Raw genomic sequence first — 25,049 nt, forward strand, 5'->3', positions numbered from 1 at the left:
TCACTAAGAAGCCAGAAAAATCATTAGTAATCACCACTTGTAACTTCTGCTAGACTCCCCTTTTAGGATTTCCATTTTTTCACCCTGTCCACAAGTTCTTCAATCACCCTGGTATCCCAGTGGTGGCCCCTGTTTTCCTTGTGTTTCATAAGAATTTCACCTCTTGTGTTACTGAAATACTGCATTTCTTATATTTAGAAAATGGGCTGTGTTATCAGAGAAAGCTATGAGGAAATCTTGGATAGATCCCAGCTAGTCTGAGCTCAGCTAACCTACTGCTCCACGATTGCATTTTGATTTATCTGAAAGTTTCTAATTACTCTTTCCCTTAACATTTGTTCAGGTAATGTGTCTGTTTATTTCCTTCTTGATGCATTGGATTTCCTGGGAAATAGCAACATCATTTTTGGAAACTAATGCTCAGGATAAATTTAATTTTTAGCCCAAGCCTGGATTATTTTTACTTCATTGCAGCTTGATCACTTTAGTTGTTTTAGTTGGGTATTTTTTTGTTTGTTTTGTTTTTTTTTTTTGGTTGTTTTTTCTTCTTCCAGTTTTGAATTTGAAGGATCTTTGGATATTTGTTTTAGTATTCTTTGGAAATGTTCAACCTGGCATTTGGCAATTCTAACTTTATCTCTACTTCCTCTCTAAGTAGTTTTCTGTTGATCAATTTTTTGTTTCTTATATGTTTTCAGTTCTCTGTGTTTTCTTCCTCTGGGTGATTATTTACTCATTTATAACTGATGCTCAACTTTACAAGTTTTTCCATTTATTTGAGTTACAACTTTTTTTGTACTTTTTGATGCAAGGACATTCCAGGTGTCTGACTCTTCTACCTCTCATAGTCCACCTGTCTTCACTTATTCCTATCTCCAGAACAATATTTATGATTTACCAGCTCTTGCCCTTTTGAGAGCAAGAACCCCAGTCCATTTTACTTTCTGATTGTTCACTTTTTTATGAACTGATTCAATTCCTTCCTCAAGCCAATGGGGACTTGTGCAAAGCCCTGCCAGAACCGTAGGTAGTGTAGCATCACATTATGTGGAGTAATTGGCTGTTAAATGAAGAAATGAGCATGCTGCTGCATCTGCAGAGCCTCTCAGCCTCCTGTTATTAATAGCATTTATTCCCCAAGCTCCTCTGGAGCAGGATCAGTCTCACCTTGGGAGGCAGTGCTCTGTATTTTCTGTTTCTCTGGTGCACAGCACAGATGGGGCTGTGTGCAGATCCAGCTCTCTGGGTTTCTGGGGGTGGGCTTGATTTCTGGGTTTCTGGGGGTGGGCTTGATTTCTCCTCACAGCAGCAGTGCCAGCAATAGCCCTCAGCTCCAGTGTGCTCAGTGGCAGGGGAGGGAGGTGATTCATCCCCTCCCCATCTGGCAGAGGTGGATGGGGTGAATCACTCCCCTGACATGCCCCACTCCTCCTCTCCGGGAGGAAGGATGGGCTGCTCACAGGGACAGGGTGGTTGGCCATCAGCTTGCAGCGTTCTGTGGCATCCAGAGGGTGCTTGGAGCTCAGTCCATGCTGTGGCCACACAAAATCATTTTGCTCTTGCACACTTTAGAGTCCTGGCTGCAAAATCCACTGAGGATTTGATCACTTTGATGGAAGTTTTGCTGTAGTTGTAGTGTCCAGCATAAAGATACTAGCTTAAATTTAACATCTATATATGGTACAATCCCCCTTTCACTGCATTTGCAACACAACCTACTAACATTTCATAGCTCTGGTTCTTGGCTGCCCCATAAATTCTTCAAAGCCACAGTGTGCTGAACATTAAAATTAAGTGAAAAGTTGTTTTTTTCCTCTGACCTTTTCTGAGACAGTGTTTTCTATTAAATGATGCAGTACTGATCCCCATTTTCAAAGCTCAGAGTATTTCAGTTTTAGAACACATTGAAAATGCACATTTCGTTTCTTTTCGTTGTTGTCATTGTGTGTGTACCCACAGCTAACAACAAATAAATAAATAATCATGGAGTGAAATCTAATTGAAAAAGTGCCTAGAGTTAAAAACACATTGTTCCCTAGTAGAAAGAAAAAGATATGCATGATTTACCATTCCAGTATACTGGGATTTAATTTTGAGGTTTAAGCAGAATTTTGTATATTTAGATGGTAGAAACTAATGGCTGTTTTTGTTTTTTATTTTACTTTAAAAAATAATTTATGCAATAATTTCCAACTTCAGAAAAGATTAATTAGATTAGCAAGTAACCAGCTATTCTTTTTCAGATTCTACATACATGCAGCTCTGCTATTCTGCTGCTGCTTCAGTGTAGAGAATACTCCACTCTCTTTTCCCTGGTTTAGAAGGTTTTAGGTAGAGTCATTTTGGACTCAGATGATTTCCTGCCCCTGTTAACCTTCCTTTTCCTTTGGTGACAGTGTTCCCTTCATCCTCTTGCATGTTTGACTCTTGGCCCCTGTATAACACAACTTTATCAGCTTCATCCTTCCTGCTGCCTGGCTTATCAGGGATTCATTAAGTGCAAGAGAACTTTGCTCCCTGTTCTTGCTGGAGGTGCAGAGATCTGTTCCCACGCCGTGCATGGCAATTTTGGGAAACATCTGTCTCAGTGCTGTGTCTGGAAGAGTTCAGCTGGATGCAGACACACAGCTTAGACACTTCTTTCATTCTGGAGAGCAGCAGTTTGACAGTGTGGGAACATCTAGGGTCTGAAATGGCAAGAGTCAGGTAGTTAAAAAGGAAGGGTTGGTCCCTCTGCATGTCAGATTAAGTGCTGTTATCAGTTGTGACTCCACTATCAAATTTAATTTCCCTTCTTAGTGCATCAAGAGGATTTGAGAACGCAGACTTTGCAAGGTGCTTGTATCAAGCAATCTGGGCTTTGTTTAATCATGAATGTCTAAGTTAATTCCAAAGTTAAACATCCACCCCTCAAAAATATTTTTCTGGATAAATTTGACAGAGTCTATGTCTTTTGTACAGCCTGAATTGAAATGGTGGTACAAAAATGGCTGGTTCAGAGCCACTGATCTTGACCTCTCCTGATCCAGTGGCCTTAGAAGTCCCTGGGAAGGACTCCTGTGACTCACATTTGGAATAGTTAAATGGATGATGTGTGCCAGATGGGAATTTGGTTCCAAACTTAACACCCAAAAGGGCAGTTTTGGAGTGGGTGGTTTTTCAGTGGAAAGATTTCTGCAGCTGAGATGATTGATGATGAGCAAGCTGTGTCCTCATCTGATTGGGATGTGATAAAATACATTAGCCAAAACCCCAAGGGGCTGGATTGGATGGTTGATAACATAAGGAGATATTCTCAATTAGAGAACACAGCCAGCAGCTGTTACAGACAGTTGGCCCAGTTGAAATGGCAATGGAGTCACAAATGCTCCTCCCAGAAGGTTGGATCTCCAGCATCCAACATGTGCTTTATTCACAGGATAAATAAATCCAAACTGGATTACATGCCCCATTCACAATTTCTAATCACCTCTCCGTTCCTTGAGTGCTGAAGTTACTTCTGTCAGAGCAGATGCTCATCCTGGAGTAGGAGGGTTTCCAAAGTATTCATTATGGAGTACAAACACAGTTAAAAGAAAAATGAAATTAAAGGCAGCCTGTAATCAATTGAGTTTAGGAAACTGAATTTCTTAATTGCCCAAACATGATTCAAGGCAGTTAGTCTTTCACATAACTTCTGTCAAAGATGTTGCTGAAACTGAGGAAGAGCTTAGCATATTAACAATTGTGCATTAATTGTTGGCAATTTTATAAGTATGAAGGTACCAGCCAGCTTGACCCAACAATAGTTAATGCATATGTGATTTATATATATATGTATATATATATATACACACATTTATATACTCTATACGTGATATATCACATATTCATTTAGCATTTGTTTAGTTGCTATTTCCTACAAAGTGCTTTATGGAGGAGGCTTTTGAAGCTTCCAATATTGTCTTTCTGTTTTGGAAGATTAGACATAAAATGTCAATGTTCAATATGTCTTGGTTTTTTTGGCCTTAATTAAGGGGTCAAAGTGAAGAGGCTTTAAGATTTACAGTGAAACTTTTAACAATTAAATTCATTTAATTGTTAAATTAAATGAATTGCTTTTTGGAAATAATACATTTCATTGTCAGCTAAAATGAAGTATTTCTCTTTGTTTTTATGTAAGAGATGTGATTGTTACTTGTGCTTAGGGAAAAAAAAGCACAAATTTTCTCCCAGACTTTGGAATAAATGCTGTATTTTTGTATTATTTATATAACTGCTAAATTGTCCATGTAACTTAGAGAAGATGAAGTGTGGGTGGGGGATGGAGGTCATTCTGTAAACTCTTCTGTTCAAGGGTTGTTTGGGCAGTAAAAAGTGCAGTGTAAGCTGTGTCACTGGGACAAACTTAAACTACTGGGTGTAAAAAAAGGCCCCTCAAGTTTGAATTCCAGGTTTTTAACTCCTTCCCTAGCCTTAATCCTGGAAATGAACGGTGACATTTCAATAAAAACAGAATTAATATGTCTCTGTTTGACTGATGCAAAAAGGTTTGGGTGCTACTGGGCTGTCTTCTCCCTCTTTTGAAAGTTGTAAGCTTTCAAAGTCAAGGTTAACTCAGTAAAATATACTGAATATTTTCAGAATAACTATAAACTAGTCTGAAGTTCTCTCTTTTTTTTTGTTTTTTTTTTTGTACATATTGTTACTGTGGTGTTAGACCTTTGTTCAGTCATCCATTGGCCACAGTCTATTGTGTCAGGAATATTGGAAGGGACTTCCCAGTTTATTGGAAAAGTTGGTTGCTCAGAGTGTCTCCCAGTCATAAATCCTAAAGCAAATAAGTAGATATACATTTAGATGGAAATAAGGATGATACTCTGATCTCTGTCTTGTGTAAATGCAAAATGCAGAAATCAAAATGGGAAAATTCCACTTCCCTCTGTGGTATTAGTCATCCTGAGAGCTTGAATGCAAATATAGAGCTTCAATTTATTAAGGATTTGGGGATCTGAAACACATTCCAACAGGATTTGAAAAGCATACAAGAACTGTGCCAAACAGATTACATCTAGAAATATCAGATGTATGTTACCCTTCAAATGCTGGGAAAAGGGAGGGAAGGTGCAAAAGAAGGAGAAACAGAGGTGCAAAAGAGACAAATGTTTTTCTGGTATGGAAAACTCCAGAAACTCCAGTCTTTTACTGTTTGATAATATAATTAGCCAGTGTTTTGACTAGACTGATTTGATAATGATGCATAGAAAAGGGCAATTTAATCTTGGCACAGTAACGAGGAATGTTTGCCTCATTGCTTTCTATGTCTTAATTTCTACTTTAAATTAAATGTCTTCAGCTTCTGAATGTTTTATATTAGAAACCTTCCTTTACAAACCTTCTATTTTGAGCCACTAGTTAATTTAATGCACAAGTTAGTTATATCATGGGATTGCAGTAGATCAAGAGCATGTTTTTGTTCTCTTTCTGCATCTCTAAACTCCCAAACCATTTGTGCATTGAGAAGGACATACACATTTCTCATCCCTTCTCAGATGTTTCTATTAACTTTCTGATGGTCCTTGTGCTCTTATTCCCTAAATATTTGTATTTCCATTTATTTGTATGTCATCTATCTTGCGTGACAGGAAAAAAAACAACACTGCACCAACACTTGCTTTAGGAAAATATCTTTTGATTGGAAAGGAAATTAACCCTAAATGGAAACACCCTTGTGGTCTGTGTTTCCCTTGCTCAGGAAGATGATATGCCCCCAGTTGTTTAATTCCATGGTCAGTCAGTGAGACTTCTTATAAATAACAAAATATCCAGAGTTATGTTTGAAGGATAATAAGAGGTGGAGAGTTTTGTACCGGAGGAAGTTACTCAGCTCCTGTTTGGTGGGTGAGAGTAGCAACAGGCAGATTTCTCTGAGTTTCCCACTGTGATTACATTCTGATGTTTCTCTTGAGCATCTCCTAATATTGAGGGTTCCTAAAGTAGGTGTGCCCCTGTTTTGGCCAGAATAAAAATCCTCTGCTTGGATTTAATAGAAGGCTGTTCTCTGGGAAACTTCAGGAAGGCTCCACAGGGTTGGTGAAGTTCCATCTGTGACTCCTCTTCCACTTCCTTTTATCTTCTTGGGGTCAAAAGAGTCTCCAATTTACTTCAAACTGGTGAGGCATTGAACCACTCCTTTTGTAATAAACTTGCTGTTTCCACTTTGGATTCTACTGAGCCCTTCTGTTGCTTTGAAAGACCGAGTTTGAACAAAGTAATTTATCCACCTAGTGAGTGCCAAACTCAATTTAGCCTGACGAGGACAAAAGCACTGGAGGGACAGGAGGTTTGATCTTGTATTCTGTTATTCGAGGCCTGAAAAATTACACAGAAAGATTTTAAGCAGATGCAGGAATTGCTGTATAGCCTTCTGTCCTAAACCAGCAGGATATTTCAGCTCAAATAATGCTTTTTATTCCTTTCCAGGGAATCAGTAGCCTCTTCAGCTCCTTAAAAGTGGTGCGCCTTCTGCGGCTGGGCCGGGTGGCCAGGAAGCTGGACCATTACCTGGAATATGGTGCTGCTGTGCTGGTGCTCCTGGTGTGTGTCTTTGGGCTGGTGGCCCACTGGCTGGCCTGCATCTGGTACAGCATTGGGGACTACGAGGTGATCGATGAACTGACCAACACCATCAAAACAGACAGCTGGCTCTACCAGCTGGCCCTGAGCATCGGGACCCCATATCGCTACAACACCACGGGCTCGGGCCAGTGGGAGGGAGGGCCCAGCAAAGACTCCTTGTACATATCCTCCCTCTACTTTACCATGACAAGCCTTACAACCATAGGATTTGGGAACATAGCACCCACCACGGATGGGGAGAAGATTTTTTCGGTGGCCATGATGATGGTTGGCTGTAAGTAAAATCTGATTTTCTTGTGTTCCGTGGCTGGTACCATGCTTGTAGAGGACACAGTCTCAAGCTACGCCAGGGAAGGTATAGGTTGGATACTAGGAAAAAAAATTTCACCAAAAGAATAATAAAGTACTGGAATGCTCTTCCCAGGGAGGTGGTAGAATCACTATTTCTGGATGTGTTTAAAAAAAGACTGGACATGGCTGTTGGTGCTGTAGTCTAGTCGAGGTGTTAGGGCACAGGTTGGACTCAATGATCTTATAGATCTCTTCCAACCTCATTATTCTGTGATTCTGTGTGATTCTTATATAGTGCACTTGCTTTAAGCTTTCTTAACATCCTAAAAAACCTGTATTACCTGTAAATAATAATGAAATGAACTTGGAATTCTTGAAAACAAGTATTGAGATTATGTAGTAGCTGTACCTTTTAAATTGCTCTCAAGGCTACATAGTCTGGGAACATAAGTACATAAGTGTGCCCAGTGGCAAGTTTATACATGGAGCCTCATCTTTGCACTTTAAAGATGGCTTTTATCATGTTTGTAAGGTCTTTGCTAGAATTTGGTTAAAAGTTACAAAGTGTATTTGAATTCAGGTAGTCTGAGTTTTGCTTATAAACTTACACAAGGCTGGAATTGTTTGATGTGGTTTTATCCAATTCTTGAAACATTTAGTGATTCCATAAATTGATTGTTTACTTTATGACACTGCTTTGAGATATAAATCCTGATTTTATCTTCTGAATGTGGTGGCCTTTGTCACCAGCAAAGCTGGAAGTGAAGGAAATGGTGAGACAATATATTGCACCTTTTTTTCTGCTTCCTGCTGTTTCCCAGTTCTGCTGAAATAGTCCAAAATCAGGAGTGGTAAGGCACAACTCTCATTTCATGGTTACATCACTGCCAAGGTTACATCACTGAGGGCTCTACAGACAACCAGAAATCTTCAAAATATAGTAGAGACAACTTAAAATGTTAATAGTATTTGGAGAATTATTTTTCTATTAAATCAATAACTTGTGGTATTTCTCGGGTGCTTTCTATTTCCTGAGCACCACGCAAACACTAAGCAATTATGTAACAAGAGAGCAAACAAAACCTTTTGATAATAAGATCTGCATAATCTCTCTGATAATTATCTCAGCTAACACTTGGAGCTCATCTCTGAGAAATACTGAACTATAAAAAGGAAGTTTTCTTGCCACAGTCTTTCTAGATCTTTAGAAGATTAAAGACATTTGTTTGGAGATTTTAAAATGCTTTTTAAAAAGAGAGGTTGCAATTTTAGGACCCTTGCAGCGTGGTGCAATTAAATTTCTGCATGATGGGTTGATGTGTTTGCAAAACATTTCCAAGTCCATAAAAAGCAAATCCCCAAGCCAGAGCACTAGTGAGCTATTGCAGATAGGTCATCAAAAGCCCATAGGAGCTGATGTGCTGTTTGTTGACACTGATTTGTGGTATTTACAGAATCTGGGGACTTGGAGAATAAAGTGGATGTAGAACATTTTTATACATTGTAATACTTGCTGCCCTTGCTTTGTTTTGGGGTATTTGTTTTGTTGTCGTTGGTTTTTTTAATTTTATTTGGTTTTTAAGGTTTTTTGTTTGTTTGTTGTTTTTGTTTTTGTTTTGTGGGGACTTCTGTTGTCCTGTTGAGAGGTATTTGACAGAAAAAGCTAAGTGGTAAATGACTTAGTGTGTGATGAGAGCCATAAAAACAAGATGAATGCCACTACTATTATTTGTGATAATAACAACAACAAAAAAATACATGCATGGCCTCAGCAGGGTAAAAGGAAGGAGAGATTGTAACCTGCTTTGTGTCTGTTCCAGTTGGGTTGCTTCCTTGCTTTTTCATCTCTGAAACTCATATTAAAATGGGGAATACAAAGTAGCAGGATCAAAATTGACGCTGACAACAAGCCTGTGTATGTGGCACTGGCTAACAATTTCTATAAGTGTTACCTACAAAATTACTAAATGTTCATATCAAATTTATAAGTGGCAACTGTGAATTTAGCAGTTGGGAAATTGTGTGTAGGATTATAGGCTTTCAGACAAAATCAAAAGTAGAATCTAAAATTTAAGAAGTGTGGCAAAAGGATTACTGAGTTGCTTATTGCATCACAATAGTAATACCAAAATAAATGTGCTTTCCCTTGTGGGGTGAAAAGCAATGTGGCAGGCAGGAAGGCTACAGACAGGAGAAACCTTTTTGGTTTATTTTCAAGTAAATTTTACAAGTAAAAGTGCTAAATTATCATCAAATGGTGAATTTTCTGCACAACATCAGTGCAGATTTAAAGATTCCTGATCCATGCCCATCAGTGTGATGTGTGCTCCTGACTGAAATCCAAACCTTAATTGATCTTTTTCCACTGGTTAGAAAATAAACCAGCTTTGGAACAGGTTAATATTCCACTGGTCATGAGCTTAATATTTGCAATATTTGTGCGGAGAGATCAGACCTGCAGGATTGTATAGACATGCTTTTCAGAGCCAGCTGCTGAAAGCCTGGCACTCTGAGCTCCAAAATAAAACAGGGAGGCACAACAAATAGTCGAGGGAAAATGCAATTTCCCAGGCATTCAGAGTGTCCACTGAGCTCGGGAGAAGGATTTGGCCTCATGAAAAGGTGTAACTAAGAACTGAGTTATTTTCAAACCAAGATGATTTAGTTTCTCTTTTGAAACAGTGTTTTGAGATAAACATTCAGTAAAATTCAATTACAGTTCAGTCAATAAATATGTCTGGTCCACAAACACGCTCCTGTTATAAGCAGGGAGAGGCAGTGAAATACCTTTGGTAGTTCTCCTGAAGAAGTTTGCTAATACCAATAGCTGATATTGGCAGTGGGTTTTTTCTAACAGACTATGCCAAATAAATGTTTTAAACTTAGCACTGGAATCAGAGATAGTAATTCATCACAATCCCAGCTGCCTACTCATGCAAACTGCAGATAGGAAAGGAAATCTTGCCAGCCTTGTCAGCGAGCTGCAGCTTGTTCTGAAAAGCCCCAAGTTTCCTATTCATGCTGGCAAAGTTATCAGGACCTGGGAGGAGTATTTGGAGAGATTTGCAAATCCTTCTGGGTGGGCAGGGTTGCAGGATGGTGTTCTTGTTAAAAATATCAGATTCAGATTCTGTAGGTGCTGATGAAGCACTGCTTGGTGCGGGGCAGGGGCGGGGGAAGCCCTGATGGATGGGGAGCTTTTCAGCTGGATTGGCAGCTTGTCACCTGCTTGTTCACTGAGGACAGATTGAGTGGGATATTTAAGCTGAAATACATCACCTGTCTTGCAGGAAAGAGAGCTTTGAATAACTTAACTTCATCTTGTGGAGCTTGCTTCAGATTTCATTTTGCCTCACTTGTTTTATCTTGGTGTCCAGTGCTGTTCAGCAGTATTTTTTTCCATTGCTTCTTGACACTTGAAAAGTTAAAAATAGCCAACAAAGCATCCTATGACAAGGGAGCAAGGTTTTTGCAAGGGGTGTTGTTTAAATACCTATTGTGTGTTTGCTGCCTAGAGTTGCTGAATATGCATTGAAAATCTGATTTTTGTAGCACCTTTTGTGTTGATCTAGGTCATTTCATCCCCTCTCTGTGCAGAGCAGAACAAATAGGTAGGTCTGTCAGATCCTTCGAATGCACCAGGAATCATTTATCATTTAGGAAGGACCTTTGTTGTAAACCCCCCATTATCTTCTGTCAGCTCAGAGCCTCCAAACAAAATCTTAGCCTGTGCTGCTGCGTGTTGCTCTACTTCTGTCCAGAATCAGTTCTTAGGCTCCTGCAGCACTGCCATAGAAGCAGAGGTAAAACTGACTGGGTTTGTGTCTTTCACAAGAAGAAACCCAAAAAACCAACAACAGTAACAAAAAAAAAAACCAACCCAAAAAACCCCCAAAAAAACAACCAACCCCAAAAAATAAAAATAACCCCATCAAGTACCAAAAACCCCCCAAATCGTATAAAGGAAGAGAACAGAAATAAACTTTTGGTGCATACACCACTATCACTGTCTTGCAACTCAGCCCAGCCAGGCTTTTAGCAAGCAGAAAATAAAGGGGGGAAAGCATTTTGGGGAAGGTGGCAGTGTGGTTGGGTGAAATAGCTTGAAAAGTTTAGGAGAGATGGGGTTTTTTGAAGGAACATGTGTGAATGTTTAAACAATAAGAGTACAGTCATATGCTTCCTGCCCTCTTGTACTTTCACTGAGAGCAGCAGGCAGCTTCCCAAAGTCATTGTTTGGGCAGGGATAGAGTTAATTGTTTTCCCAGTAGCTGGTACAGTGCTGTGTGTTGGATTTAGAATGAGAATGATGCTGATAGAACACTGAGGTTTCAGCTGTTGCTCTCAGGAAGTCAAGGACTTTTCAGCTCCTCATTGCCTGCCAGCGAGGAGGCTGGGGGGCACAGGAGCCATCAGGGGACACAGCTGGGACAGTGACCCAAACTGGCCAAAGGGACATTGCACACCATATGGCATCATGTTAAACAATAAAAATGGGGGAGCTGGAGGGTGGCTGGTCAGCAGGCAGTGAGTAATAGCATTGTGCATCACTTGTTTTTTCTATTTTATCATTATTTTTTTTCCCACTTCCTTTTCTGTTCTGTGAAGCTGTGCTCATCTCAGCTCATGAGTTTTGCCTTTTTTTCTGATTCTTTCCCCATTCCAGTGGGGAAGAGGGGGTGAGCAGGTGGCTGGGGGAGTTTTAGCTGCCTGCTAGGTTGAAGCACAGCACCCAGCCTGGGGCTCAGAGGGTCTCTGACACATTTCATGCTGCTGCTGTAATCTGGAGTAATGGCTTTGGCTCTGTCCATGTGCACCAGTGAAATGGCTCTGTGTGGCACAGAACAGATTGCAGCATCAGTCTGGCCCCATAAAAACAGCAATTACAGGAGTTTATTTGTCCAGCTGAGTGGAGCTGGCATGTACATCCAGGCAGTTGGAGAAATCCAGTATATTCCACTGGTCACTGAAATGCTCTGATGATCTGTGCAGCAAGGGAAGGGCAGAATGAGATACTGAAGGCAGGAGTGTCAGTGAACATTGAATAATTCTCTGTTTCTCAGGCTGTGAAAAACTCAGGAGAACCTCTTAGTTATCCATTTATACCCAGAACTGCTGAGCAAAGGGTGCTTTGTTGTTCTTCCTTTAGGGAAATACTTTTATCCATATACATAATTTGGCTTCTATTTACTCCAGTTTTTTGGGGAGATGTTGTGGGAGAGATGATATTTTTCAGTGACTGGTTTTAAATTATGGTGAAAACAGGCCTGGTTTTGCACATTGGTTTTGCATATGAGCAGAAGAATTTGTTGTAGTGATTGTACAGGAAACCTCCTCTGGAAAATGGGAGTAATTTCTAAATTCCTCTTTCCAGGAGTTTCTAGTTTAATGTCTCAAAATGCTAACTTCTTGTTTTCCTCTTAAAATACCCAGGTTCATGATTTTCAACTTTGAAAAGGAGACTGATATAATTGCTGTCACTTGGACCTTAAGTTATATTGCTCATGGGAGAGATGATGAAGGAGGGTGTGGGTGGGTTCCTCTTGACATCCCAGAACCACAGAATGCTTTGGGTTGGAAAGGACCTTAAACATCATCCAGTACCAACCTCCCTGCCATGGGCTGGGACATGTTTCACCAGAAGGTGTCTGCTAGACACATAAATATAGATATCATTGATATCTTAGCTATCTCTATTAAATACATAGATATCCTGCCCTCCTTCTAATTTTATTAAACAGAGAGAATAGAGGACACAGTCTCAAGCTATATCAGGGAAGGTATAGGTTGGATATTAAGAAAAAAAATTTTCACTGAAGAATAATAAAGTACTGGAATGCTCTTCCCAGGGAGGTGGTAGAATCACCATCTCTGGATGTGTTTAAAAAAAGACTGGACATGGCACTTGGTGCTGTAGTCTAGTCGAGGTGTTAGGGCACATGTTGGAGTCAATGATCTTATAGATCTCTTCCAACCTCATTATTCTGTGCTTCTGTGACTTGCTCTTTCCTTTTTAAAACCAGTCAGATGCTCTCATCTGAGCCACCCCTGGCCCTAAACTCTCCTGTATTTGGCAAACAGCACTGAGAGGCTGCTGACTGCTCATGGCACCCCCCTTGCTGCTGCTCAGCTCGTTCAGAGCTGTGGCGTGGGGTGCCAGGGGCTGTCAGTCAGGCCTCCATTGGTCTGTCAAACCAAATTCATTATTTGAGTGGCTTCTCTCATTGTTCCAGCAGCGTTCAGCAGCTCCCTGCCAATATTTGGTAGTTAGCCACTTGAATGCTGTTTGGATGAATCATGGAAGTTTATCCAGCAAATTTTTTAAGCAGTGGCTGAGCCCACTCGCTGCCACAACAGTGTATCATTGCAGGGAAGCACTTGTCTGGCAGCCTCCCAGACAAGCAATCCCAAGAGCCCATAGGATTTAATTTTTGATCCTGGGGAAAGTGTGTAAGATAGCACCTTCCAGCAAAAATCACTGCCAGCAACGTAGATTGAATTGTATTTTTCCTAGCAACAGATACTAATATGAGAAGGTTTTACACTGTAGGAATTCATAGGCTGGAGTGTTTAGCTCAGGTTGAAATCCAGGTCTGCCCCTAAGGGTGTCCTACAAGAGTCAGTTCTGTGGAAGGGCTGTTTCTTTTCCTTTCTTTCCTTCTTTTCCTTCCTTTTCCAGAGGTCTGGGATATGGGAGAGATGTGGCTCTGCATCAAGGAGCTGAAGAAGGATTTCAGCTCTTCAGCAGCAGAGGACTGGTGCCATTTTTGTGCTGTTCCTTAAGTTTCTTAAAATAGGGGCCAGTGAGGGGAATGTCTCTTCCAACAATATAGCCCTGCTAGTAAGCTCTTAATTGTTTCTTAGAATCACAAAATGATAAAATTATTTGGGCTGGAAGGGACCTTAAAGATCATCTGGGTGCAAACCCGTGGCATGGGCAGGGACATTTGTCTTCTACCAGGTTACTCAGGGTCCCATCCCTGGCCTTGAACACTTCCAGGAATGTCACATCCATAATTTCACTGTGCAACCTGTTCTGCTACAAACAGATGTAATCCTCAAGCAATGAGAAAGGTGGTAAGTTCTTCAACATCCAAATCAAGAGACAGTAAAATTGTACATTCACATTTACCCATTAGTGCAAAAAGAAGAAAGTGGCACAGAAAGTTACAAGAAGTTGCCTTGCAAGGGAAAATTTCCCCTCTTGAGTGCTATTGAAAAAGCATTTTGACACTTTTGGATTGCTGAACCATAGCCCAAGTGCTATTAGCTCTACAAAGAAAGGATATCAGGGTCTTTCTATGATATCTTTTAGTGCTTACCAATCTTACTTATGTCTCACAGCTGGGGCAGATGAAGTATTTTGAGCCAGGTTATTGGTGTCAGTGCAGCAGTTGAACTTGGCAATCTCAATATTCTCTGAGCAGCTACATGGAAAAGCCTTAAGAGTATAATCACATCTCAATAGCCTACAGTAAAAAAAATCAAATTACTCTTGGGGAGTAAAAGATGTAGCACCATCCACTTTTTAATGGAACTTGAGTGTAAGAGTGAGATTGTAAAATCATTGTTTAAGTTGGAAAAGAGTTGTAATGTCATTGAGCCAAACCATTACTGTGGGGTAAGCTGCCAAGCCCACCACTAAACCATGTCCTCAAGTACACATCTACATGTCTTTTAAATATCTCTAGGGATGGTGACTCTACCACTGCCCTGGGCAGCCTGTTCTGGTGCTTGACACCCTTTCTGTGAAGAAACTGTTCCTAATATCCAATCTAAACCTCCCCTGGTGCATATTGAGGCTGTTTCCTCGTGTCCTGTCACTTGCTACCTGGAGAAGATGCCACCACCCTCTGGCTACACCCTCCTTTCAGGGACTTGTAGAGAGCAATGAGATCTCTCCCATCTTTCTTTTCTCCAGGCTAAACACCCACAGCTCCTTCAGCTGCTCCTCATCAGGTTTGTACTCCAGACCCTTCCCCAGATGTTTCCCCTCTCAGGACAGGCTCCATCATCTGGTTGTATCCACCAGACTGGGGCCATATGTGCTTTGTTTTGCTGTAATTCTGTCAGAGCAGGAGATTTTTAGATATTCAGGTTCTAGTTTATAGCAAAAACGTGTCTTTATATAAAGAGCTTTAAAACTGTAAAACAGCCTCCTTGGGAAGCTTTATGGGATTTTTTTTCCCTCAAGGTTATAGCTAGCATGTGTTTATATAAGGTTTACTTTTATTGTCATTGGCTTGATGTGTTTAAAGGAAATTATGGTATCAAGAGAGATAGGACAGTGAGTGGGAGAGGTAACAATGAAGAGGGAAATGTTATTTCATGCTACTGAGCAATATTATTTAAAACAACTGAAAATTGTTATTGAATAAATGATACGTAAATGTTGGAAATGAACCTTTATGCTCACACGCAGAGTGCAAACAATCACCTGAGATGGTCCCAGAGGGATTATCAAGTAGTCCTGGATTACTCAAAACAACTGTATCTCTCAGGAAACAGAAAGTTTTAATTAGCTCAGCTAGATCAGCAAATATATCTGACTGGCTAAGACACAACATAGCTCAGTTTTATAGCATATTGTGCTAGAGGGATAAACAAATCTGAGATAAAAGGTAACCCCCAGGGTGTCACACTGCTTGGATGGAAGGGGCTTGGCAGCCCCTTTGTGTTTGCCTGTTCTGAAGTTTCAGAGAGCCAAGTGGGTGATCTGAGTCTGTGTCTGCAGAGATCCTTGGTTAATTTTGTGTACCCGGGAGATAATACCTCTGTGTGGTTGGCATTTAAAAGGGAGAGTTACCCAAGTAAGTCAGGCCAGTGAACAGGCCTGAAAAACAGGTATTTTCTCTTGAATCTCATTAATACTGGCCCAGTTTTGCTTACAGATAACTGCTGTGTTTTATCAACTCAAGTGGAAGTTAGGATGGGCAGTTCAGCGAGGAGACAAGTTGTTTTAACAAGTGTCCTGTTGCAGAAAATTTGAATCATACCACTGAATCAGGCCTTAAAATACCGTTTTTCATGTCCAGCAATAGATTTCCATGCTTAAATTTTGTTAGGCTGACTTTCAGAACTGAAAATCCGTGTGACATTGTCACACATCCAGATATGCTGACAGAGCTGGGGGATTTTGTGTTGTTTCTGTAAAATATACAAAAAGCCCCAATTTCTGGATGGTTTCATTATCACAGTACTGCCTGTGGTACTGAAACACGTTTGGTGGTACTGGGGGATGTCAGATAATTGGATGAAAGATGACAGGTACCAGTTCTTGCTTTCTAGTTGCTTTCTTTCTGTAGGTCTGAACTAGTGCAATGTCATATTCCTCTTGAACATTCTGAGCACTAAGGACTCAGCCTGTGTATATCTCATCCTCGTTCATCCTTCCTGTGGTTTTTTCTGCAAGAACTTTGGTAGAACCAGGAAAAACAAGCATATTCTGTGTAGGAGTATGGCTGTGGGTTCCTCCTTGAAGAGCTTTACTCCTTTCCCTTCTATTTTGGAGGAAGGACAGGAGAGCATCCAAACTGGCATCTCTCCCCTGGGTACCTGCTGTGCATCCCTGCAAGTGCTGAGTCAAATCCATTTGTGTTTCAGTAGGAATATTTTGGTCATGAATGATTAAGACTAATTTTCTTCCACTGGCCAGCAGCCAGCGTGGATTTGTCAAGAAGAGTTCATGGCAAATTAATCTGATTTCTCTCTTTGACAAGATAACTGCCTAGAGAATAAAAGGAATTGAGTAGATACAATATATCTGAACTTTTTAGAAGTCTTTCTGACAGTTTTTTACTTAGTGGCCTTACAGCAAATGTGTGAAAGACGATCTCAACACAGTCATAACAAAGTTGGTGATAACTGATTGAACAATCTCTCTCAAAATATAATCAAGGGCTTTGCTGTCAAACTTGGAGGGAATTGCCAGCGAGATTTTTGCCCTGCGTGTGATTCTGCTCAACACTTTCATTAGCAGAGATGAGTGACAGAACAGAGAGAGCACATTGGGAGAGTTCTGGGAAGGGTTGCAAGCAGTTCAGATGACAGCATCAGAATCCATAATCATCCCAATCAATTGGAAAGGCGTCCCCAAGCCAGCGAGGTGAATGTCAAGAGAGGGAAATGCAGTGCACCATGTGCAAAAAGGGCAAATCAAAAGCACAAGCACAGTCCAGCAAAGTCTATGGAATAACTGGGTCTGCTGCTGTGAGGCTGGAGAGGATTTTGGAGGATATTGTAGGAGAAAAGGGATAGGTGACTGCAGACTGAATGTAACAACACAGCAGTGGGGTGAAACCTGTAAATTTCACTCCAGAAAGTATCAGGAGCAGTGCTACAAACAAGCTGAAAAGGTATTTATTCTGCTGGGACTAGGACTGGGTAGACACCTTTTTCCTTTCTTTTTTAGAAAGGAAACAGCACTTTAAGGGAGCTGTAGACCAGCTGGAGGGAGAGGAGATCATAAAAATGTGTTACAAGGCAGGATCTCAGGGGAACAGTTGGAAGAACTGACTTTGGCTTAAGCTGATGGAAGCTTAAGGGGAGAACGAAGATTGACTTCTACCATGGAAAGAATGTGCTTGAAAGGGAAAAAACTATTGATCTTCTGTGTTTTCTGGGGGGCAGTCAGGTCACTTAGGAGAGAATGAAAGACTGATGTTGGAAACAGGAATTTCCAACACCAGTCCACCAAAAATTTTACAGCTTGGGCAGAACTTTTCAGATCATGGACAGAGCAAGCACCAGGTTTTGTAGACTCCATTTAATTGGTGAGCATTGCTACAGGTAATCCTTGCTCCTCCCTCAGGATTGCACTCCCTTGAGGTCCCTCAAAGCCTACAAATCTCTGATGCTGTAGAGTAAGGCACAGCTACAAACGCCTGTTTTGTCTCAGCAAGGCCAAGCTGGCAAAGCTCACTTTTTCCAGGTGGTTGACCATCCCTAAACATCTAGTGATTAATTTCAGTACAGGAGTTCTGACTTTTTTTGGCTTTAAAATTTTTTGTAACTGAAATATAATTCTGAGCTAAAAGTTCTTACCTCTGGGTTTTCATAATGACTTTTTTCATTAGTAAATATTTACGCTAAAGAAAGAAAAAAAGAATGTAAGACGTTTTGTTCCTCTCCCCTCCTTTTTTCCTCTTGTCTTTATTTCTTTAAAGTTTGTTTTTTAAATGCTGCATCTTTTGGTATAACATGCTGGAAGTATAGTAGAAGGATGGAAGTAAAATTTTCCTTGAAGACTGAGAAAAAAAAAAGAGACATTTGGGAGCAATTTTTTTATTTTCAGCCATTTCTCTGTTTTTCCAGGGGAAACCAAGCAGGTAGATAAAAGGAAGACCAACAGATAGAAAAAGATATTTTTAAAATTTGAAAGATTAGTAAGCTTTTATCTTACTTTGTCCACATTTTTGTTGCATAACAACATAAAAGATTTTCTAATAGAGCAGAATATTTAATTTCTTCCAAAGTGCCTCATGAAAATTAAAACACATATCAAAGCTCCATTGTGAAGTGTAATCAGAATCTAAATAGGATGAAGTTGATGGAAAAGGGTTTTTAAATATCTGCTGCTGGTTTCTGCATGGTGATGTGACAATGGGAGATGGAGGGGAAGCTGCATTCCTCTGCAGGAAAAGCCCAGCTCTGTACCAGTGGTATTGTGTTGAGAGAATTGTGTCAGTTCTTCCTCAATGGAAGATGGTCAGTTCTGAGGTATTTGGAACACTGGGAGGAGCAGTCATATCCATGGCCCTACAAAATTTGTGGCTTTGCCTGTACATTCCAACAGTAATGGTGGCAGCTACAGAAAAATTGTGATTCTTACATTCTATGGGCAAGGTTGAAGAACCTGAACTCAGCATCAGTGTCACCCAGGCAAACACTGTCACCCTGTGAGTGGGTGCTGCATCCCTCAGGCCTCATCACTCTTGCCTCATATGTGATCAAAGGATGTTAGGTTAAGGGCTAGGAAGGCAGAATGAGGTGTGATGAATTCCTGTCTATTTTTAAAATTCATTTTACCCAGTCCTTCAGTGCTTCTTCAACTGGGAGCTTTAAACTTCAGGTGTTTTTTTAAGTCCCACTGACCTCATTGTTGCTCAGTGAGAATTTACCTTTATGTGTTCTTTGGCCACAAACCCCAATGAAGGAACATTTCTGACATTTCAGGTTTATTGGTCAATCTTCCAAGTATTGGCAATAGTGCATTAGGGGGGTAAGCCCCATTTTTAGGCTCACACCTAAAATCCATGTAGGTGTGTTGTAAAACCTCAGCATCCATTTCAATGAGGTCCCATGTATGGAAATTATGGATTTTTTTTACATTATATGTTTGAATGGGATTGGTAAAGACATTGGAAAACACCATCATTCCTGTATATGGTGAAAGGACAAGCTTCATTTTCCTCCTTCTTCCTCCTCATTCAGGAACCTTTCAAAACACAAAATCTGATGCCTCCTTCCACTCCCTTATTTTTGACTAGGAGATGGAGGCATAAAGAAGGTTACTACTGAGCTTCATTAATGCAAGCATTTCCTGCTGAAATTGATAATCCACCTTACCTAAAGGAAGTGTAACTTTCTAGTTAATCAAACACAGTCTTGAAAGGGGGAAAAAAAGGAGAGTCCATGGTGTAAGAAAGAAGTTCAGAATAAAGCTGCTGGCAGCAGTGCCAAAGTAGGAAACTATTTAATGGCTGTGAGTCTGAAATAATTAAGTGTGAGTGAAGATTGGTCATGCAAGAAGGATCGTGTAATCAAATCTTCTTGTCTCAGGATGAATGAAGGAGGAGAGAAGGGGAAGACAAGTGTGTGAGATCCCTACAAAACCTGTGGTGTGGCCACAGCCCTTGGAGGTTGTTGGGCAGCCCTGCCGTGCCCCGTGCAGGAGGTGATTTCAGCAGAGCCCTGTCCAGTGAGGAGCAGGCTGGGTGTGTGTGATTCCATAGCAGTGATGCCGTACTGAGCCCCATCACATCCTGCACTTTCTGCCTCCTCTGGGAAGTCAAGGGGTGGCACTGGCTGTTAAATGGGATGTAAAATGACAGAATTGGAGAGATTTATCTGAAACATTACTCTATGTCAAAATAATAAATTTTCACTGGCTGAACTTTCTTAATATTTTTCAGGGGTTGCAAGAGATGCTCTTTATTTGTGTGTGTGTTGATGAGCAGGGTTGGAGCAGGGTTACAGTTTTACTTTGTAGATCCCACAGGCTGATTTGGATATTTTTGAAGAAAACATTTTTTTCCCAAGCTTCTGAGTGGGACCCAGCGCTGCAGCTCTTTTTTTATGTTCCACCAACTGCTAAGGGAGCAAAGCAAATGAAAGCACAAGCTTAGAACAAGTTTCTGTTTACCCTGTTAAAAACCCAAACAAGCCCAGGAATAGCAGAAAATATTAATGAATTAAATCCTGAGTGCTTTGCTAAACAGAGGATTTAGTGATAAATGTTGGGGCCCTCCCACTTCTTCCTGTCTTAGGAACAGCTGAGATTTAAACTCCTCTGCATTACAGACAAAATAGCAAGAAAATTATTCATATGCTTTAAACATGGATGTGCTCTTGTTTAAATGCTTCTTATAAGCATTTAAACAAATGTTTCTAAATGGTTGCAATATTCCATGGGTGATTAGAGGCTTTGGAAGGAGTTTAATGGAAGCTGCAGCAGTACTGAACACCCACACGGACACCCAGAACAGGAGGGACTGGAAGCCGAGCTGAGCAGATTTGATCCAGCCTAATTAGTCAGGTTGTTGTTGTTTTTACAGTCTATTATTGATACACAAACATGCTGCTGAAGAATTAGTAATCTACAACACTACAGTTCATTAGAGTTTTTAGTGGTGCTCTAATAGCCACGCTCCATCTGGATGATAATAAGAAATAATGGGCCATAGAGAAGTTATGCATCCTCACCTTCTAATCCATTTTCAGCCAGCTGAGAAGGCAACAAAGAGGATGTTTGCTGAAATATTATAAATTCAAAGGGAACAGAGTCATCTGTTTATCTCTGCAAAAGGCATTTATCCCTTTATTCCTTTGTGTGCTGCTCTACTGTTTCTAACCAAATTTCTGCTGTGGATGAAGGCAGATCATCGTGTCAAAGTGACACAGACATCTCTGCAGTGGCATGATATCTTTAATGGTTTTTGTGTTACTACAATGAGGATGTCAGAATTAATCATACTTTCTCTCAAGTTTATTGTCTGTCAGGTTATAATTGCAGCAGCAAGGCATGCTCAGGTGTAATGGCAACACATGGAGGTTGTTTACTGATGTGTTTTCATGTGTACATGAAAAGGAGAAGGACTCAGCTGTGGCTGCTTTTAATTGGCAACATTTAATACAGAAACAAAAGCTTTTGGGTAGAGGTGTCTAAAGGTTGAGGCTTTCATCTAGGAAAGTGAAACTTTCGTTTCATTTCCAGATCTGACATTTCGTAGAATTGTGAACTGTGGTGTTTGATAAATATTGTGGGGCTTTATTCCTCTCCAAACCCTGATTTGTTGGTTTAAATGCTAAATGGTTGGGGGCAGGAACTCCACATGTTTTTGTAAAGTGCCTATCAAACCATATTATGGGTTACAGGGAACAAAGTAAAACGAATTGCAATATTCCAGGAATCAAAAGAAAAAAATAAAATTAAAAAAACCCAACTGACTCCACTGAATTAATCGGAATTTCTGTAGCTGACTCCACATAACTGGTTCAGACTTTGGGTTAAGTTCAAAGAGTGCAGGAGACATTTAATCTTTGCCAATCTAAGCTTAAAAGCTGAGGTGAAGGCAGAGGTAAATGTAGGATAGTGTGCATTGCTGTGGCTGGCCTAATTGTCTGCAGTCAGGATATTCCATGACAGCCAAGAGCTCACATGGGCCTGGGCTCTAACATTTGTGGGAATAAATCAGATGAACCTTGTAGTTCATCCTAATTTAAAAAATAATAAAATACATACATTGTTTTGCTTCAGTGGATGGAGCCTTGCAAGTAGGTAGGGCTGGAGGCAATTCTTCCTACCAGGAGCAGTGTGTTCCATGGTAAATAGTTCCAGGATTATTATAGCCAGGGTACATGGGAACTGTACAGATTTGTGCTGAAATTAGTCCCTGTCTCATGCTTCTCAGACAAATGTGATGAACATACGTAGGCATAAAGGCAATGATCTGATACATCCTGATCTTTTAAATTGAGAGAGTAACGTGTTTAAGGCAGAGCCAATGTTATTTAGTTGAATGGCAAGAAATACCTGGCTGACATTGCAAAGCCACAACAGCTATCTGCTATAGATATGCCAAAGTTCCCTAACAGACACTGAAAATGGGAGTTATATAGGATAATATGCAAATATTGAAAACACCAGCACAGCTTTGGGAGTTTTATGTCCCATTCCCTGTCAGAGAGATCTCGGCTTTAACATCATGTCCCTGTTTTCTGTAAGCCTTTCCCATTGCAATCAATATGGAACATTTCAAACTGGTTTAGGATCTGCTCCTTGCTCTCCTTTTGCTCTCCAAAGCAACACAGAAATGTTAGTCACAAAAAGGAAATGTGAGATAATAGCAAGGTTAAGATGAGCCATCAAGCCACCACTCAGAGGCTCCTGACCTCTGAGCATGAGATCTTGGAGTGCTAAGCCTTAAGAGTAATTAATATAGACAATTCTTTTATATTTCATAAAGAACAGAAAACCACAGTCTCACTGGTTTCAGTTTTTATATTGCTTTGCACTTGCTGCATTAGATTTTCTTGGTTTTTTGTTCTTTGAACCTGTTTCTGTCTGAAACATTTTGTATTAAGTTTAAAAAAACCCACAATAAATTCAATTCTTCTGTAGATGAACGAATGTTGGTTTTGAATGCCTTTCATATTAGAAGGATATTTCCAAAATTTTTATGTGCATTTTATCCTGCTGTGATCAAAAATTGCATTGAATTTGAGGTGTGTGTGCCAATAGCTCCTGCTGCTCTTAGACATACTTCCAAAAATTAATGAAAAAGTCTGTATTTTTCATGTAGAACTACAACAGATCAAAACCAGCCAAAATAATTTTCCCTCAGATTTGCTGGGAACATTCACCTTGACGTTGGAAAATATCAGGCCAAAACAAATTAGTCTGACGAAAGGAAGGAAGTTTAGAGTGGGAGGTGAAACTGTCTCAGCTGGGGAATGCAGTGTTCAGTCTGCAGATGATAGTTTAACTTTCTTACTTTTTAATTAAAAAAACCCCAATGCTGACTATACTTTTGTGAGACATAGTATTGCCTTACTTCCATTTCCTGCCCCAAATGAAATTTGGCTATCAGCTTTATATTTGCAATATCCTCTTTCCTTCATTTTATAGTTGCTTCACATTCAAGACACCTAAATAAAAATATCAAGAAAATTAATATCCTACTCAGCAGATTTGGTTGAGAGTATCACAAAATGAGGACAGATTTAATTTTTGACAAAATCCATTTCTTAGGTTTTGATTCTGTTAGTTCATTTCAGAACCCAGTACTAAACAATGGGCTTTACTCAATTCCATTTAAGCAGTCTGGGTGTGTCATTGATCAGATTGAGATGTTTTGTCAATTATTCTGTTGTTATCCTCAGACACTTATACACTGTTTTTCTTGAAAAGGTTTCTGTGAAGATGATAGTTAATTTTTTCCCTAATCTTTCTCCCCAAATTGCTGTTGTGGCACAGCTATGGCGTTCTGTTTGGCTATAATTGGGATCAGGCCATCTGTGTTGTCCCAGGGCAAAATCCTGATCTCCATTTACCCCTGTTGTTTTGACAATAAGGGAAAACCTACAGGATACATGATAATAATTTCCTCAATTCTTCTCTTCTCTTCTCTTCTCTTCTCTTCTCTTCTCTTCTCTTCTCTTCTCTTCTCTTCTCTTCTCTTCTCTTCTCTTCTCTTCTCTTCTCTTCTCTTCTCTTCTCTTCTCTTCTCTTCTCTTCTCTTCTCTTCTCTCTCTTCTCTTCGTCTCTCGTCTCCCTCTCACCAAGCTGGCTTTAGTCAGGGTGTATTTGTGATGTTGAGATGTAAAAGTGAGTATCTCTCAACTCAGAGTTACTTTTTTATGGGTGATCTGTTTCTACAAGCCTGGTGTTGTGCATCACAGTAAAATATGGAATTGCAAGAAAAATACTTTTTTTGGTTTCGTTATGAAATAATCCATGTGATCCGATCATGCAGTGGAAATATCATGAAGCATGGGAAATAATTGCTGTTAATTAAACCTTCCTGATTTAAAACCATTTCTGTAATCTAATTAGGCTAAGTATGTAGCTCAATACTGTATAGATTAGTTAATGAAAATATTTTTGAACATGAATCATGATGAAATTAGAAAAGGTTAAAATTAATTATGGTCAGGAATTTTTTTTCCTTCTTTCCAACCCTATCCATGTGAATTAACTGGGATGTGAGGTCTCCTCCCTGTGTTTCTTTGTGCTGGCAGAGGAGAGAGATTCTGCTGTTTTCTGAAACATTTATCACAGCAACAGCCATAAGTATTTTCTTTCCTTTGGGAGGTGAGTGCTCTGTGTTCTTTATGCAGGATAAATAAGCTTTTTCACAGAATTATGTTGTCAAAGTCTTTAAGTACAGAATATTGGAGGCATTTTAAACATTATTAAAAAGGCACTTTGGGCCCATTTTGTAGCAGTCATTCTGTTTGCTTTGGCTTTAATCTTGCCCGTTTTTCACTGGAAAATCTGATGCACACTTTTCCCACACAAAGGACAGACTCCCACCTTTTTTTAGTCAGCACCTACAGAGCTGTCCATTAATCAAGCACTTAATAGAGACTACAGCAAACTTATTTCAGAAGCAAAGGACTCCCACTTTTAAGGAAATGCAGGTACCAAATAGCTGTGCTAAATTCTCCAAGGAGGAGGATTCAGTTTGCCTCCTCCTTCCAGTGGCTGCATTGACAGAGCTCGTTTCTGTGTGTTTTATGCAGATCCCTGAGATTTCACCTCAGCAAAGGATGAGCAAAACTACAGAGAGAGTAGGGAAAAGGGAAAAATGGCAGACAAGTGTGGTTTTCCTCATCCAGACCTCATGGGAGGAGAAGGCCCCAGACTTTGGAGTGTCAGAAGTGACCTGGGTTCATGTTAAAACCTGGGTGAAACTGGA

At 40.1% G+C, this 25,049-nt stretch overlaps 1 protein-coding gene across 1 annotated transcript in view; it reads left to right on the forward strand.

The window, feature by feature from the left end:
- Window positions 1–25,049, forward strand: part of KCNH5 (potassium voltage-gated channel subfamily H member 5) — a 160,489-nt gene that overhangs the window by 54,302 nt on the left and 81,138 nt on the right. Inside the window, exon 7 of the mRNA XM_005491639.4 lies at window positions 6,463–6,892. Within this exon, the coding sequence (XP_005491696.3) occupies window positions 6,463–6,892 (430 nt within the window). The remainder of the gene's footprint in view (window positions 1–6,462; window positions 6,893–25,049) is intronic.

This window comes from Zonotrichia albicollis, chromosome 6, assembly GCF_047830755.1.
Source record: "Zonotrichia albicollis isolate bZonAlb1 chromosome 6, bZonAlb1.hap1, whole genome shotgun sequence".
Classification (NCBI taxonomy): domain Eukaryota; kingdom Metazoa; phylum Chordata; class Aves; order Passeriformes; family Passerellidae; genus Zonotrichia; species Zonotrichia albicollis.